The sequence below is a fragment of the Nicotiana tabacum genome, chromosome 9 (assembly GCF_000715075.1).
Source record: "Nicotiana tabacum cultivar K326 chromosome 9, ASM71507v2, whole genome shotgun sequence".
Classification (NCBI taxonomy): Eukaryota; Viridiplantae; Streptophyta; class Magnoliopsida; order Solanales; family Solanaceae; genus Nicotiana; species Nicotiana tabacum.
In genome coordinates, this window is record NC_134088.1 from 81300979 (window position 1) to 81320052 (window position 19074).

Consider the following 19074-nt stretch of genomic DNA (forward strand, 5'->3'; position numbering starts at 1 on the left):
TCCAAAGAAAATGCACCCAAAGTAAAAGGGTACGTATAAAAATATGTGAAACCTTCTGTGGGAAGGGTCACTCGCTCCGATAGATCGGGAGCGATAATGTCCAAATCTTGGTAGCAGCAGTCTTCCTTCATAGTAGGGATACTGGAAGGACGAATGGAAGATGGGTACCTGCAAACCGCCCATGTACGGGAGTTATCAGTGGGAAATTTCTCCTCCAAATCTTTCAAAGTACTAAGCATCCTAGGGATTATGAAACTTACTGTTGGAGGAACGGAATCCTCGTTCTTAATCTTGCTCTTCGAAGAACCAGCGCGTTTAGATGAAGAAGCCATTGAAGAAGAGAAAGAAAAAGTTCTGTGTTTGGAAGAAATTAGAGAAGAGATGTGGAACAGGGATGCAGGTTGGAAGTTCAAACAACTGGTAAAACCTAAAGAAAAAAGGAGTCGATACGTATAGGTAAATATTTTGGGCGGCTAAAATTCTTGGCCCCAATTACCTCGATAACCGGCAAAAGGCGTGCTAAATCATAGGAGGACGCATGTTCAAGGCAATAAATGTGGAGAGACCGACGTCTAATCAACCGTCTGTAACCTTGAAAAGAAATTATAGTAATTTCCGCCAAAAGAAGATTCTCACCAACTTCCCGGTAACACAAAGTCATGTCACCAGAAAGTAGGGGGACTATCTGTATTGGGTAAAATATGTCACAGTACGCGGCCACCTAAGAAGGGGACACGTGGAATCAAAATTGGGAGGATAAAAAATCGGGCACAACTATCTCGTGTGTCACCGAGAAAGGCAAGTTCGTAAGGGCATTAAGCATGCCGCGCCCGATGGCATTTAATGAAAAATATTCCACACCATTAAAGAGTAACGACTCATTAAAGAAATCTGGGGATTTATGTTTACCGTTAGGTTTCCATTATCATACTTTAATAATTGTCATCAGTGGTGGGTCCGACCATTACGCTCACTGAGCTATAAATAATAGACTCAGCTATTATTATAAAGCACAGTTTTCTGGCATCAAAAAACATACTCTAATACAGCATCTCGACTTTAATAGAGTACCATTGATCCTCCCTTTTACTGTGGATTTTATATTGTGACACAAACTAATATGTAGGAATATTGAGAAGATTTGCGAAGAGATAACAATTTATACCTGGCAGTACATGAATGGAAACGTAACAGAGACACCAACCATACCCCAAAATTGGAATTAATGATCCACCACTATGGATTTCTGTTCGTCTCTGGCAGTTTATTGTAGGACTTTTTGCAGATTTTTCAAAAAAATGCCGAGTGAGCAGCAAGTCTTTTGCAACCATTTGGTGAGGTAGACATAAAACTTACCGTGCAGCCGGCACAATATAATGTGTTTTGGCATCAAAAAATTTCTCAGGAAGATGTCAACTTCAAGGTGATGCTTGAAATCTTATTTCTACGGATGTTAAGATAGATGTTACACATGAAGATGGCACTTGAAATATTTGAAGTGTGGATGTACTTGGCTTACGATTAAAAGTTCATAATGTCTAATATTATTTTGAAGAACTAGAAGTGCACGCAAGGCTAATGAAAATTACAAACGAATTTTTTTATGGCAATAAAGTTTTCTCTTGCACTAATATATATATTTCAGGAAACAAAGATAGTTTTCTCTAAAGAAAACAACTTTAGAGCTATGAATAGGAAAAAGGAAAATGCCTACAAAGTTGGCCACTGTGGAGCATTTTCCTATATCCCAAGAGATTGAGAAGACTAGAAAAGTAATTTTAACAAACTGCTTGAAAAAAATCAAATTTTCCACTCAATATAATTGGCAAGCATTTTGATAATGAGATACAATTATGTGGGGGATTTTGTGAGAAAGGAAAAAGAAAGGCAAATGCGTTTGGTGAATGCCTTCTGAACGGTTGATAAATAAGGTGTGACCCCCACAAGTGATATGTACCAATCATGAGTTCTAATATGATTCTTCAATCTATGTGTATCTTTTTCTAATTCAATTGATGATTATGTTATTTCTTTGTATCTCTTAGATTGTTTTTTAGGTTTTTTAAAAACTACTGTTATAATCATTGTATTCATGAAGCATATATGGTAGTTTCTAAGCTAATTATGCATTAACAATGAATCTTTGTTTAAAGCCTCAAGTTCCTGAATAAAGTCCATGCTAATTATCATCCAATTGTTTTGAAAAGATTACCTATTGGACAAATATATAGAAATAAGATACTGACCTGTAGAGCCAATTGTATATATTTTTACCATAACTTAGAAGGAATGATCTAACTCTCTTGATCTATGCACCTTAAAGATGATTGTGTACTCTTACACTTTGATAAGTTAAATATTCTCAACGTATGAGATGCTACTTAGTACTGTTGATTTATTAGATATTAGTTCTTGACTAATTTTTGACAAAATTAGAATATTCTCAATTTTGAAATGTTCAATCTTGCTAATTTATTCGTAAGGAGAAAAATATTTTGATGAAGATTTTTGTGAGAAGTATTTTACTTAAAATTTTATTTTAATAATACTATTATTTATTTTACAAAATTGTGTATTACGTGATTTGAAATACACGTGCAACGCACTTGAATAGAAACTAGTAATATTTGAATAATGTCATCGGAAAGTTAGGGCTAAAGTTATGCACGATGCACTAGTGCTTTGTCTCATAATAATATAAATTAATATAAATCAAGAAACTCCCGAATCATCATGAAGTCCTTGAGTAATTAATATTATGCTGTAACTTCTAAAATAAAAAATAATTAGAAAAACATTTTTAAAAGCCAAAATCCAAAATCACTCTTTTGTTGTCCTTATCAAACTGAGAACTAAATATTAGAGAAAACTTACTACTATTGTTATAAGAAAAATCAAATTATGGTGGATGTCTACTCTTCCTCCATTATCTTCTTCCATGATCTTCATCTCAAATGTTTAATGACATATTCAATGACATATTTTTCTTCGCTTTTCATGTCTATATAAAGTTCTTGTAATAGATAGGAAAATACACGCAATTGAAGAAGAAAATCTCTTCCTTCTCTCTATCTCTATTTCTTGTTCATGTTTTACTAAATTACTTTTATTTCATAACATGTTATCAGCACGAATCGCTATTTTATTTGATACTTAGTAAAAAAGACGAAAGAGGCAAGGAATTGATTTTGGAGATAAAGTTGTTAACATTGGTTGTTTTCTCCAAGTAAGATGCCACACTTAATTTATGATTTTCATTTTGTTTCACTAATGTCCAAGCCTTCCATGAGATTTTCAGTGAGCTTTGCCAAGTGATAAAGGTAATTTTTTCATTTCATCTCGTCAGAGATATTTGTGGTAAGACTGATTTTACCATTACAAAAGATATATGCACATGCAATTATACACAAAAAAGAAATATACTACAAAATGCTAGTGTCTATGGCATATAAATAAAACAATAGATGTATTGGTGACACTATTATGTTTGTGATGATGCCATATGTTGTATACTGTTTAATTTATTTCTTCTTATATGTATTAGTTTAACATTTTTTATCACCTCATCACTTAAATATGTGATCATACAATCTCAATCTGGTCAAACACTATATCTTCTTGTCCCGTTAATAAATTAGTACTTGCATTTCACATAAATAAGGAAAAGTAATGCTAAAATAAATAATTTTTCAAAAAATTGTGAGTAGATTTCGTTGTTTTCTTATGGCAAAAGGCATTGTTTACCTTTTTAGTTAATGAAGAATACATATAAGAGATTTTGTTTGTTTTCTTTATATTTGACCATGTCATGTATTATTGTTCATGAAAAAGATCTATGCTAGTTCTAATTAAAAATTCGAAGTGATAATATTTTAAAGGCTAAGGGTGATTCTTAGTTGCACTTTGGCCTATTATGCTATTGGTTGAGGGTAAGACGGTGGGTTCAAGTCCTATCGCACCTTGAGGGTAAGACATCGGGTTTAAGTCCTAATACACTATGATAATAAGACGTTGGGTTCGAGTCCCAGCACATTATGGCCTAACATACCTTTATATGGGTAAGGCATTGAGTTTGAGTCTCAATGCACCATATTGATAATATAATGATGACTAAAAATAAATAATATATTTTTCATGAAAAGGCATGAAGCTTGTCCCACTTGATTTGCTCCATTGTTGAAATGAATGTGATAGCAGTGCATAATAAATCTAAATGAAGTCAAGTGGTTGACCAATGAACGTGGGCGTGCCAAAGACCAAAATAATAATAGTCATCATTATGGTAATTGTAAAAAGGAGAACAATAAGGGTTCTCAAAATAATCCTTCAAAGTTGAAGGAAATATGTATCAATATGGTATGTAAATATGAGGTACGTTCAGACGATTATAGTCTATTTTTTGAAAGAATGCGACTTGTGAAAAGTATTGTAAATGCAGACTCATTCCTGAAAGTGAATGTCGAAATATACATGTAATATAAATTAAGCATAAGAATGTGATTATGTATGGTTGAATAAATATAAAAACTCACCTCTACTGGGAGGTTTGAGAGGAAGAAAGATAATGAACACAACTGTGTGGTTACATGAATATGTTATTGGTCGCGTGCATGTGGTACGCCGAATATATTTTGCCATCTCTTATAAAAGGTTATTAAAGGCAAAATTAAAGCAAGAAATAATTTTGCTTATGATGATTTTGACCATGACAATCATTATGATATAATTTTATCCGTGAAGGAGACATTCAACATATGGATGGTGTGGCAAAAGATCTTACAGTACAAAATTAATTAAAAGTTTTGAAAGAGCTAATTTGTTACTACCTGTATAAGTGAATTTGCTCATGATATTGATATTGTAATAAGTCTCAAAAGAAACTTTTGGGTTTCAAATATATTAGTCAAAGTGGTTGGCATATTGAAACTATAAATGAAGGGAAGATTGATTATCTTCATATTACTTTAATCATACCGGGTAATAATAAAAGGTCACTCGATTTTTCTTCTATCTGTACTGCACAAGTATAAGCATGATGATAGAATCATATGCCACAAGTAAACTAGAGGTTTACTGAAATAAATATTAGTTGGCATGACCGGTTGACCATCCCGGTTCAATTATGATGCGAAAATTAATTGAGAATTCACACTGGCATATATTGAAGAAATATAAGATTCTTCAAGAATTCTTTTGTACTGCTTATTCTCATGATATACCAATTAAGATTGGGATTGAATCCCTTGATTTCTGGAACGAATAAAAAGTGATAAATTTATGGGTTCAATCACCTGCCATGTAGACCTTTTATTATTATATGATTTTAATAGATGCATCTATTCTATGGTCACATGTGCATTTGTTCAACTTGAAGTTTGACTTTTGCAAGGTTACTTGCTAAACTTATTAGAGCAAAGTCCCAGAATATAAATTATGATAATCTATTTTGATAATGCCGAATTAAATCCAAGTTGGTTCAGCGGAAATTGTATGCCTCCAATTATAGCTAAAACCATTGGTCATGAGAACAAAACTCCCAAAACAAAATTTGGTATGTGATGTGTTATTTAATATACAACAACACTTGTACGCATCTAGCCAAGTTATGAAAAGTTCTCTCTATCACAATCGGTTCAGGGTCAGGAACAAAATAATTTCCATTTAGAAATATGGATGTGCTATATGATTTAATTATGCCACTACAATGCACAAAGATGGGTTCCCAAAGAAGGTTGAGAAATGTATTGGTGATCCCAACATTAGGGGGAGAAATTGGGTAGCTGAGAAATTGATACAAGGAATGAATTATTATGAATACAAATAGATCCCCGTACAAGAAAATATAAACTTGAAGTTCAAGTGATAATTCATTTGCAAATTATTGCCAGACGCATTTGCCGACCCAAAGCTAAATATTATATTTCAGCTGCTCATGCTTCAAATAGAATAACGTCCCTGATGGATAGATTTTATGGCACACATAAAACGTAATAGACTAATCGGTTCCAAAGATAAAACTTCTTGAAGAAGGAGAGGAGCAAATGTTCAAAATGGTCATAATAAGGAGGCAATTGCTCTAGAAGAGCACCACGACATAACACTTCATAAGACCTCATGGGAGAGGCTCAAGTACCTAAAAATAATGAGATAAAGAGATCTCAATAAGTTATGTCTTTATTGGGTAATAATGAAACCGACATAAAATGATCGTCGACGATATTGTTAATATAATATAGCGCTCAATATTATTGACGAGGATCTTGAGCTCAAATCTGTCATGAAATTTGGACAGATAAATGATTGGTCAAATGAAAAATACGCAGTGAAAATTAACTTCACCTAAAAATATGAAGTTGGACGGATAATCCCAACACCCGAAAGTATAAAGCTAGTGGAGATATAAATGTGTACTTGTTCAAAAAAAGTCAAGTCGATAAACATAAACACGACTTGTGTCACATGAAGATTTTAAATATCCTGCATTGATTATATAGAGACATGTTCTCTTGTGGTGGATGTAGTCATTTCAGGTTTTAATCTAGCAATACATGAAAATTTTGATATGCGTATAATGGAAATCATTGAAGGATTTAAATTGTTCTGAAGCATAGTAAGGTTTCCAAAAAATTTATTAAATAAAGCTTTAAAAATTCTTATACAAATTGAAACAATCAGGACGTATGTGGTATAATCGCCTGAGTGAGTACATGTTGAAAGAAGGGTACAAGAATGATTCAATTTGTCCTTGTGTCTTTATAAAAAAATCTGGATCTGAATTTGTTAGAATCGCCGTGCATGTTGATGATTTAATATCATTGGAACTCCTAGGGAGCTTCCTAAAGAAGTAGACTGTTTAAAGAAAGAATTTGAAATGAAAGATCTTGGAAAGACAAAATTTTGTCTTGGTCTACAAATTGAGTATATGAAAGATGGAATTTTTGTCCATCAATCAGCATACTCTGAAAAGATTTTAAAGCGATTCTATATGGATAAAGCACATCCATTGAGTAACCCGATGGTTGTGAGATCACTTGATATAAATAAAGATCCATTCCAATCTCATGAAAATAATGAAGAGTTTTTTGGTCCTGAAGTACCATATCTTAGTGCAATTAGTGAACTAATGTATCTTGCTAACACTACAAGGTCTGACACAACTTTTTCAGTTAATGTCTTAGCAAGATATAGCTCTGCTCCTACAAGTAGACATTGGAATGGAATCAAACACATATTGCGGTATCTAAAAGGGATTACCGATATGGGATTATTTTATGGCTATGTGTTTACATGTGGAGGCACAGCCATATCTTGGCAATCGACTAAGCAATCAATCGTGGCTACTTCATCTAATCATGCTGAGATAATTGCTATTCATGAAGCAAGTCGAGAATGTGTATGGTTGAAGTTTATAATACATCTTATTTGAGATAAATGTGGTTTGAAGTGTGACAAACTACCCACAAATTTGTATGAAGACTATGCAACATGCATAGCCCAATTGAAGAGAGAATTCATAAAAGGAGATAGAACAAAACACATTTTACCAAAGTCATTTTTCACACATGATCTTAAAACGAATGGTGATATCAATGCGCAACATATTCGTTCAAGTGATAATATGGCTGATTTGTTCACCAAATCTCTACCGACGTCAACCTTCAAGAAACTAGTATACAAGATTGGGATGCGAAGGCTCAAGGATGCGGATTGCTGCTCTCATCAGGGGGAGTTAATACGCGTTGTACTCTTTTTCCCTTACAAGGTTTTGTCCCACTGAGTTTTCCTTAGGTTTTTAGCGAGGCAACCAAAAGGCGTATTTCTAAATATGTGTACTCTTTTTCCTTCACTAGGATTTTTTTTCATAGGGTTTTTTCCTAATAAGGTTTTAACGAGACACATTATTTATGGACATCCAAGGGAGAGTGTTATAAGAAAAATCAAATTATGGTAGATGTTTACTCTTCCTCCATTATCTTCCTCCATGATCTTCATCTAAAATGTTAATGACATATTCAATGACATATGTTTCTTCACTTTTTATGCCTATATAAAAACTTTGTAATAGATAGGAAAATACACACAATTGAAGAAGAAAATCTCTTCGTTCTCTCTATCTCTATTTCTTGTTCATGTTTTACTAATTTATTTTTATTTCATAACAACTACTCCCTCCGTTTCAATTTATGTTAACATATTTCCTTTTTAGTCCGTGCCAAAAAGAATGACCTCTTTCCTTATTTGGAAATAATTTATCTTTATGCAATGATTTATACCTACACAAAATATATGTGCCTTATTTTACACCACAAATTTAAAAGTCTTCTATTTTTTCTTAAACTCCGTGCCCAATATGAGTTCACATAAATTGAAACGGAGAGAGTATTATTATACAACTTGGTTGGCTAGGAAACAGGTTAATCGAGGAGCCTACTAATATGCCAATCAAACTTACGGAAAAGGAATCTTCGTAACGCTCACAAAAAAACAGAAGAAGACGGAACTCAAAATGATATTAAAATCAGTTAAGATTTCACTAATTGTGTAATTTTTTTTTTATTACACCGTCAATTGATATATTAAACCCATCCAAAAATATTAATTGCATTGAGTGCTTGTTATTATTGGAAAAAAAATAATTTACTTATAAGTTGAATATTTTTAATGACGTGAGATCTTTAATAAAAACCGTGCGAATTTGGTCCAAGTCAAACAATATCATATTATATTAAAATTAATTTTAGATCATTTTAATTAAAGACCAGTCTTTTTAGGCAATAGCTAGTACACGTTAAGGTCTACGATTGCAAAGTCGAAATTGTAAAAAGCAATTGTCTAAGTGACAAATACAAAAGCTATCCATATTTCGGGAATGGGAATAGAGATTGGTCATTTAAGGTAATTTGACTTCATTTAATCGTTAATTTGCTATATAAGGAAATAAATTTCAATATATAACCTTAAGCCTTAACAGTGAAAACGATAGACGATAATATAAACAAAAGAAAATAATCACTTTAATGCAATGTTTCAGTAAAATAAGAATGCCTGGGTTTTTCAGACATCAATTTTCAAAGAACTTCAAGTTTTACATTTTATTAAGAATTTTTTCAGTACAGAATTTTCAAAAAGCGACCAACAGGAGAAAGAAACGACAAGGTGCTAAAAAAACTCCAAGTTTTACATTATATTAAAGTTTTTAAGTCAAGTTCTGTTTGATTAAAAAATAAAAATAATATATTGTTACATTTCCTTTCAACTTTATTTGATATAGTTGCACTAGTGGAAGTGAAATTTATCTATTTCTTAACTTAAAATATTATCGGTTAATTCCAACGCTGAAATAAAATTTTAACAGTTACAAAGCTACATTAAAATTTCTACGTTCATTAAGTCAGTCAATACAAAATATTTCTTACAAATGAACTACGCGGAACTATTTAATCCAAAAACTTAAGTTATTAAAGAGGAGATTTTAATTTATTTAAGTCTTCAACAGTTATCCTTGATAAAATTGTAACAAAACTATTATTGGCAAAATTACAGTTAAATTTCTCTATAACAACAACGTTTGTTTCGATTTTTTTTAATTGCTATAATGAAGTAATACTATAGAGAATATGTATTATAATATAACATAAAAAATTAATTCTAAAAATATTTGACCATTATAGTAAAGTAATGTTATAAATGATCACAAAGGCATAATTAAAACGACACCTATTCCTTAACAAAAGATTTAAGAAGAAAACCACATAGTTCTTCTATTCTAGTCTAGTTTGGACTTTGGAATCCCAAACATAGCTAAATTCTACTTTAAAAACCAAAAAAGCCACAGGGTATAATAAGCTACAGAGATTCGAGTCTCTTGCGCCGAACATGTTATTCTTTTTTAGATTCTTTTAAATTAGGCAGAATAATTCAACAACAGGCAGTTGATAATCCAAGACAGCAGTGATTATTCTATTAAAAATTACTACTACTAAAATAAAAAGAATCGAATCATCGTACACGACAACAGAAATCAACTTGGACGATTGCGTCTTAAATCTTCTCTTGTGTCACAACATAGTATAGTTTAATACTCCAATTTATCATCATCACCACTATTAGATAGAAACCTAAAACTGAAGTTGAGCTCATTTGAAGTTAAACCTTTGTAATTTTCCGTCAATTGCTATTGATATTTGATATTCGATTATATGAACTGCTATTGTTAAAGAATTTGCAATGGAGTCGATAGTATTAACGACGCCGTTTAGAGGGCTGGAGGAGTCAACAAGTAGTTCAGAAAGTTCAGGTTCGGATCCTACAAATGCAGTGATATTTGTAGGGATCAGTTTGCTATTGGGAATCGCTTGCAGACACGTGTTGCGGGGTACCAGAGTTCCTTACTCTGTCGCTTTGCTTGTTCTTGGCATTGGCGTTGGCTCTTTAGGTTCGTTTTTCCTGTTTATTTATCTATTTATTTATTTTATATTTTTCACTTCCTGAATGATCATCAGTACCTGAATGATCACCATGTGATCGAATTTGAGCTAAATTGCAGAATTTCCCGCATTTGACATTCATTTTGGATGTCTGTACAAATCTCAAGACACCTTTGTATCTCTGATTTGCTTGTATCTGTGTCTTCTAAGCTGCACCCACCTAATTAGCTTCAGCTGGTCCAGACTAGTATATCATAATGGGGCTTTATTGTAATTGCCTTCTTTTAAATATAAATGAACTAGCAGCCTCATCTAAAAACTTAAATTGTTAAAGAGGCGACTTATTCATTTTTAATTCAGTAACATACCGACTTGATTTTTCTTCTTGGGCCAAGCAAGTGAAAACATTTATGTTGATGGTGGTAGTGAGACCAAATTCAAGACATGTTTTGGAATTTGTTTTTTGGACATGTTTTGGAGCATCTGCTGCCAGCTCGAGATGTAAATGACACTGATGTTATTGATAATATAATATTATGCACCTCTGCTTCAGGTGCCAACAAAATTTTGAAGTAAACAATCTTTATATTTTGAGTGCTGATATATGCATAACAAGTTACCCTGCAGAATATGGAACACATCATGGGTTGGGAAGGATTGGAGATGGTATTCGTATCTGTAAGTTCAATTCTTTATATTCTTCGCACAAGTATCCATTAAGTTCAAATTTCTCTCTGTCCAATAGCAACTAGAACCCCCCATTCCCCAGTATACCATTGGTTAATTATTCTGCTCTCAAATGTCTGTTCCTGGTAAACCATGAACCTTTTGGCATCTGCACAGGGGCAAACATTGATCCTGATCTTCTGTTGGCGATTTTCCTTCCTGCTCTTCTTTTTGAGAGTGCTTTCTCAATGGAAGTTCACCAGATAAAGGTACATTAACACTAGCATTCCTTTCTTCTACTGCTCGTAGAATGTGGAAACTATGGGTGCTCCAGTGATGATTTTTCTCCTGTATGTATGTACATCTGTATGTTATTATGCTTGTGCATTCTTTTGACTTCTACCTCCTTGCTTGCATTATTGTTTTGTTCATATGATTGTTTATGGCATAATTTATGCTATTCTTCAGCTATAAAATAAAATGTCATGCATTATGTCTTCTTCATGTTTTACAACCTTATATCTTGCTGCTTTTATCTTTAAATGCTGACCCAGTATTGATCTGCTGGCATTGAACTTATTGTAAAGACTACAGAGGCAATATATTTTCTGATGATTAATAATTTTATTGAATAAAATGTAGCATTGAGGGAATGCTGTCATGCACAGGCTGCAATTTACAAAAATGGTTTGTATTTTCCCCTATGTTCCTGGAAAGAAGACAGGAACTCAAAAAAGTATATAGATTGTATAATCTTTCAATTTGGTCCAAAATGCTAGTAGATACAAACACCTAATTTTAAGTATATGAAATGCATCCTCCTTGCTTTCAGAACATCTGCAGTTTCTTTCTCTCCTAATACCCATAACATACATGCTGGGGTGGTGATTTCAAATGTCCTTGTGTAGCGTTTTCACTCTCTTTCCAAACCAATAGGCCAGTAATTCTTTAAGCACCTAGGCAACACCAATATCACCTAACGGCGAGGAACATGTACGGTAGTTGGAGTACTAGGTGCCAATGTAGGAAGAGATGGTCTATGTCTTCAGATTCACTGCTCACAGGTGTATCATCTATTGCATAGGACAATTTCTCCTTTCTGGAGGTTTGCTTGTGTAAGCCACCCACTGTGTAAAGCTGCCCACATGAAGGATGCTTCTAATGGGGTGTTGATCTTACACAGGTGCTTCCATGAGAAACCATTCTGGCTCTCCCTGATGAAACTAAGGATGGATAACAAGATTTGATTGTGAGAGCCACTTTTTGGTATGGTTTCCAGCACAAACAATCTGGTTTATCAGATAAATAGCCGTACTTGTCCAGCTTCTCTATTAATCCTGTGATGCTGCCTGTCTGTCAATCTTTTAGAATTCTTCTAAGCTTTTCTTCCCATCACTTTTCCGTCGTGCATTGGGCTTCCATGTCTCACAGTATTCTGCATCATATGGAACAAATCTTGAAATTCATCTTGTAGGAGGATGTGCCTAACCATGCATCCTGCCAAAACTTTATTTTCCTTCCGTAGCCTAAGTTGGATGCTGTAACCAGAAAAGAGTTCTTCCAAAAGCTCCCTAATGTACTTCCCTAAGAAAATTCCATATGAAGAGGTGACTGAGTTAGACCACCTGGGGAGGAGCTCAAACTTTACTGTGACTACTGACTTACCCATGGCATTCTGTTCAGAGTTAATTCCCAATTCCATTTGTACAGAAGACTTCTGTTGTGTAGATTTAACCCTTGTAACTAAATGACCATCTTAGGTTTGCACTCTTGCTCAGTTAACCATGTGGAATACTTTGCCTTCTGCATTACCATCCCATATAAAGTCCCCTTTAGGCTTTTTCAGCTTCTGAGAGTTCACCACTAGTTTTAAATCGATCATGTTTCATCTTGCTGTCTACTTGGGTTAAGTTACCATGTGACTAATGCAAAACTTATGCTTAATCTATTAATCCTGAGGAAAGGAGTATTGCTGGGAGCTGAAAGATAATAGTTTGTGTCTGTGAAGTTTGTGTATAAAAGAAACTGTAGAGATTTGGGACTCCGATGCGAGGCTGTGAGGCTTTGAGGTGTCTGAAGACGCCGCAAAAGGAAAATGAGGGGTTGGAGGGTTTCAGATGAAGGAAGTTGATGAAAGAAGTTAGGTGATTGGCCGTGTGGAGAGGATCAAAGATATTCTATAGTGGAAATAAATGAAAACCTCGAGAGCCCAGAAACCAGAAACTTAGCACAAACAGCCTATGTTAACTCTCCCATCAAAATATGATCATTGCAAAAGGATTTAATAATTTAAATAACATGATCCCAGCATATATCTTTTGGTGTTTATGGACAGAGAGGAACAAGAGATGTTTTGATGGCATCTCAACTCCAAATCACTCCTTGAAGGTTAAATGTCTTGTAAACCTATTTAGTTGGTCTAACTACCCCTGTAAATAACTTAGACTAAATTTTTGATTTTCTTAGCTCCCTAGATTAGCTTAATCACTTATACTGGAGCTAAATCTCAATGTTGCACTCTTGTAGTCTTTGCATCTACTTGGTGCCATCTGAAAAGATAATCTGAATAACTCTAACTGACAAATTAGCTTAAAATCTTTTCGCTTTCCTTAGATATCTCAAACATATTGCAGTGCATAATGACCTTAATTCCTCAAATTTTTACTGTAATTGGAGAAGCTTTTCTCGGTACACTTCCATGTTAATCTCTTTGTTCTAGTATGTTTCCCACTCAGAAATGATCCCTTTTTTCCCTCTATCACTAATCATATTATGGCATTTGGCTTAACACTATTTGCCTTCTGTAACATTATTTTTCTGGTTTCCACCTCTGATCATTGAATTTGTCAATTTGGCTTTAACCTGTATTAGTGAACTAAACCAGTCATTTCTCCAAATGCAGAGGTGTGCAGTACAGATGATTCTACTTGCTGGGCCTGGCGTGCTTATTTCCACCTTTTGTCTTGGATCTGCCCTCAAGGTCAGCTGAATTCTGATTTTCCAGAGTTTAATAGTTTTTTCGGCAGAAGCATCTGAAATTAGTGACAAATGTAGCTTGCTTTTCCTTATAACTGGAGCTGGCAAACATCGTTGTTGCTTGGTGGACTTCTAAGTGCTACTGATCCTGTGGCTGTTGTAGCCCTTCTCAAGGAGCTCGGTGCCAGCAAGAAATTGGGTACCATAATTGAAGGAGAGTCCTTGATGAATGATGGGTAATTTATAGAAATATGTTGTATGTTGCTTATGTTAAGAGATGTAAATTTGCTTCATCCATATTAGAGGGGATAAGTGGAATTTCATGATAATTGTATCCTCTTTCCTTCCCCTTTCCTTGGAGAGTTTTTCCAATAATATTTTGCTTATTCTTCATTGTGGTAACTCCTCCTTTTCCTTCAGGACGGCAATTGTTGTGTATCAGCTACTTTTAAGGATGGTAACTGGTTGGGCATTTAACTGGGGAGCCGTCATCAAATTTTTAGTACAAGTTTCCCTTGGGGCGTATGTATATTTGCATTTAATATTGGTTATCTGCTAGTGGAAGTCGTCTGATAAGTTTTGTTTTTGTGGTCCAGAGTAGGCGTTGGTCTTGCTTTTGGAATAGCTTCTGTTTTATGGCTGGGTTTCATTTTCAATGACACGGTGATTGAGATCACCCTGACTCTTACCGTGAGCTATGTTGCTTACTTCACAGTATGTACCCTTCCGATCTTGCATACTTGAAACGCTTTCTTTTTTTGTTTTGAAAAGGTAACAATTCCAATATATTAGTTAATATATCGGCACAAAGTTTGTGCTGGGAGTCAGAATGTACATCATGAAGGGTGAAGACAAAAACCTAAAGCTAAACAATCCTTGTTCTTCTTACAAGGAGTCTAAGACTTCTATGATTGAATCCTGGTCATCAATCTCAAAAAAAAAAATTCTAATTTACACTAAAAGCTAAAAAGGAGAATACAATTCATTTTGATCTTCTGTGTAGGGCTACTTGTATCTTCAAAGCACCTAGCATTCCTCTCCTTTTATACTGTCCAACAAATAGCAGCTGCGAAAATTTTCCATGTCTTTGTTACAGGTAGAGTTCCTCCCTGTATTCTACCTAGAAAAATTCAGAGGTTCTTCCTGGCATTGTCCACCTAATACCCCTGAGGTTGATGAACAATTCCCACAACTGTCTGGTCATTCTACAGTGTAGAAACAGATGGCTAATTGTCTCTCTTGTCCACATAAATAGCATCTACAATCAATTGGTAATCTTCTTTTCCTAAGATTTTCATGAGTAAGTACTGCTTCTTTAGCTACCAACCAAGTAAATGATGCCTCTTTATATGATTTTTAACTTTGGAAATGTGTTTCACAAGGCCATAAGCTGATTTGAGACACCTGATTCAAATCTCTGTAAGCTGAACTTACTGTATAACTTCCACTTCTGTGCTTCTGCCATGAAAGAGTGTCTTCCTGCTCTTGTAGTCCTCTGCATTGTTCCAAGGTGTTATAAAATTCTGTTATTTTAGGCAAATCCCTATCCTAAAGTAGTCTTTTGATGGTTAAGTTCCATCCCTGAATTCCCCATAATTCCTTTCTCTGTAGCCCCCTGTTGCTTATTCAGAGCAATAATATCAGGGAATAAACTCTTCAGACATCCTATTCCCAGCCAGTTGTCCTCCCAGTATAATATTTTCCTTCCATCCCTCACATTGAAATTCAGTTTGAACGAAAGACTTGGCTGCAGGTTCCTGATTGATCTCCAGTCTCCACAGACTGGTTCCATAAGTATTCTTCACCTTGCTAGTCATCCAGAAGCCTTCTTTTCCATACTTGGCCTTTATCACCCTGCCCCGTAGTGTTTGTTCTTCCCTTGTAAACCTCCACAACCACTTCATCAATAGACATTTGTTCTTCCTTTCCAGATTTCTGATTCCCAGTCCCTCTTCTTGTTTACTAATAGTTAGCTTTTTCCATTTAACTAAGTGCAATCCTTTTCTCTCTTTGTTTCCATGCCATAGAAAATTCCTTCTCAAGGTTTCCAGCCTCTATACTACACTTGCAGGTAAAGGGAATAAGGACATCATGTAGGTAGGGAGAGCATCCAGCACAGAGTTGATATGAACTAGTCTACCTCCCAGAGAAATGTACTATGGTTTCCATCTAGCTAGCTTTTTCTCACATCTTTCCGTCATTTATTTGTATTAGGATGGGAAACCTTATCTCTTATCTACTACCTTGGCCTGTAAAGTTTGTCAACTTGTCTAGATTCTTTTATCATTAGCTTTCAAGTTCCAAATTGTGAGAAAATAAGAGAAGATAGGAGATATCTCACTGGTTTAACGATAATTTAATACAATAGGTGTAAGATACATTCTATTTTTATATTTAACCCGCGATGGACTCTTAACTTATACTAAGATACACTAAATTTTTTACTAAGTATCTAAGCTTACCCCTTAAGGTAGTGCATAGATGTCGTATATACCTAGCTTTTGTTTACATATATAACTAGTTCGCAGAGTGGGTTGCTCTAGTGGTGAGCACCCCCCACTTCCAACCAAGAGTTTGTGAGTTCGAGTCACCCCAAGAGCAAGGTGGGGAGTTCTTGGAGGGAGGGAGCGGAGGGTCTATCGGAAACAGCCTCTCTACCCCATGGTAGGGGTAAGGTCTGCGTATACACTACCCTCCCCAGACCCCACAAGTGGGATTATACTGGGTTGTTGTTGTTGTTGTATATAACTAGTTCGCAGACCAGGGAGGGATTTGATGAATATGTCTTGCATGCTGATCATTTGACTTTACAAACTTGAAAGTATCTTTCAAGAGTTTGGTCCTCTCGTGAAACACTAAATTTAATTCAATATGTGGTGCAACTACACTCTAACTCCTTCAATCAAATGTCCAGTAATTTCAGTTCTTGAAGTTCTAGTTAGAGCAATATAAGTTGGAGGTTGCCACCATTATGCTTGGATATTTGGCTTCTGCATTGAATCTAGCAATAAGGTTTCATATTATGCTTGGATATTTGGCTTCTGCATTGAATCTAGCAATAAGGTGGAGTGCTACCAAAAGGTCCTCTCAAGGTGTTACATACATGCCATATATACCTAGTTTTCCTTACATAGGTAACTAGTTCGTGGACCAACAAGAGACTTGGTGAATGTCTTGCAAACTGATCATTTGACCTTACAAACTTAGTGATTGTAACAACCTACTTACTGCTAGCGTTGAACTAGAAAGGGGTTCACTGCGAAGCTTGCCTTATGCAACATGAGGTTCCTTTTGGGTTAAAGCCCAAGAGAGGCCCCAATGGTTGGGCCATAGTGGACAGTACCTTGGTAGTTGGGCTTGAGGCATTACAAGTGGTATCAGAAGCAGTACCGCACGTAGTACAATTATGGGCAAACCTCAACGAGGATGCTGAGTTCCTTGGGGGGTTGTGGGGGGGGGGTGGAGTGTAACAACCCGTGGATCTCTGACAATTGAACTCGAATGGGGTTTGTTGTTAAGCTTGCCTTAGGGAAATCCCACGTTGGAATGGGAGGGAAAAGTTAGGGGCCATAAAATGACGAGTTTAGGATTTAATTGTCGAGGCGCTTTTTGGATTAAAGCCTAAGGGGACAAAAAACCGTGAGGCCTCAAAGGGTGCGTCAGAGCGGATCGAACTTACTGGGAAATTACACAAAGAAGAAACCATCTGACCATTCAAATCACCAGCTCCTATTATTTTAGCACCGGATCTTAGATAAAAGGCCAAAATTGATGAAAATAAAACAAGAAACTGAATCAAACTTGTTGGGAACTTACCCTAAAAAGGGTGTTGCGAAAGTTGCCAAAAGATTTGCACTTGAAAAATAGCTGTTGGGAATCATTTCTGAAATAAATAGATTTCCAGCTACTAGAAAATGATCTCTAGAGAATTTACTGGATGAATTGCCTGAATACTAGCTAGGAAAGAGGTATGCTGTGGCAACGATCGCCACAAAGAGACGTCTTGCAGGAAAGGTCAGCAAAAAGGGATGCCGTGTTTCCAGGAAAGGTCATTGAAAAGCTGTGGGACGCTGCTAAAACTGTCTTCTGAAATAGGCATGGTGCCACCAAAATGTTCACTCAAAGTAGACGCTATACCGTCTATAAGGTCACCTGAAATTAGTATGGTGCCGTTAGAACAATAGTTAATGAAGTTCTTAGAGGTTCTGATACCATGTGAGGATATAATAAGGAAGATATATCGGTGACTTGATGATAATAAAGTACAGAACACATTCATATATATTTGTTTTATAATCCAAGTCTTAACTTATAAGGCACACTAGTAGAAGCAATACAACAACTACGCCTCAATCCCAAGCTAGTTGGGCTAGGTTGTATGAATTCTTCAATATAAAAAGTGCTCTGTTTGGGTCCACTATTGTAAATAATACGACTAACAAAATTAACTGTGTATTTGTAAAGAAATAAAAGAGAAGAGAACGCGAATACTTCAAAATAACTTGATTACAACAAATTATAGGTAGTAAAACATGACAAACACTAAGTAGTTGTCCCGTGTAGGATAATACCCACATGTATGACTTAACTCTTCCAGTAATCTGCTCTGATATTTTAAAACTAACCGTTTAATATTCTAAAGCGCCCTCTCAATACCTGGTGAAACCAACTTGAGTTTCTTTTATTTTGAAAACATTGAAAGCAACAAAAAATAAATTGTTCCTCCAAAAGTTATCGCAACAACTTTGATCACTAGAATCTTGTTGGGAAAGTTTTGAGTTGGATCTTGCTGGAGAGTAGATTCTAGAGCAATGTCCAGAGATAATAATGTTGCCAAAACAATTACCGACAGAGGAGAAGTGCCATATGAACAGCTACTTGAAAGAGAAGGGGTGCTGCAAGAAAAGCTGTGTTGCCTGCTGGTAGTTGGAGAAAGAAGTTGTGCCGGTTGTCGAAGAGAGTAGGATGCAGGTTGCCAGAGAGAGAAGGGCCTTGGTCTCTAGAG

The 19074-nt window shown here is 35.2% G+C and overlaps 1 protein-coding gene across 3 annotated transcripts in view; it reads left to right on the plus strand.

Annotated features, from left to right (window-relative positions):
• The first annotated feature begins 9763 nt into the window (after positions 1-9763).
• The window catches only part of LOC107799330 (sodium/hydrogen exchanger 8-like), a 39717-nt gene continuing 30406 nt past the window's right edge, over positions 9764-19074 (plus strand). For all 3 annotated transcript variants that reach the window (XR_012694939.1, XM_075221773.1, XM_075221774.1), the window contains exons 1-7: positions 9764-10435; positions 11055-11105; positions 11271-11362; positions 13996-14073; positions 14148-14305; positions 14490-14591; positions 14666-14783. Coding sequence is in view for 2 of the 3 variants with exons in the window: in XM_075221773.1 (XP_075077874.1) it covers positions 10228-10435; positions 11055-11105; positions 11271-11362; positions 13996-14073; positions 14148-14305; positions 14490-14591; positions 14666-14783 (807 nt within the window). In the remaining variant the exon portion in view is untranslated. The remainder of the gene's footprint in view (positions 10436-11054; positions 11106-11270; positions 11363-13995; positions 14074-14147; positions 14306-14489; positions 14592-14665; positions 14784-19074) is intronic.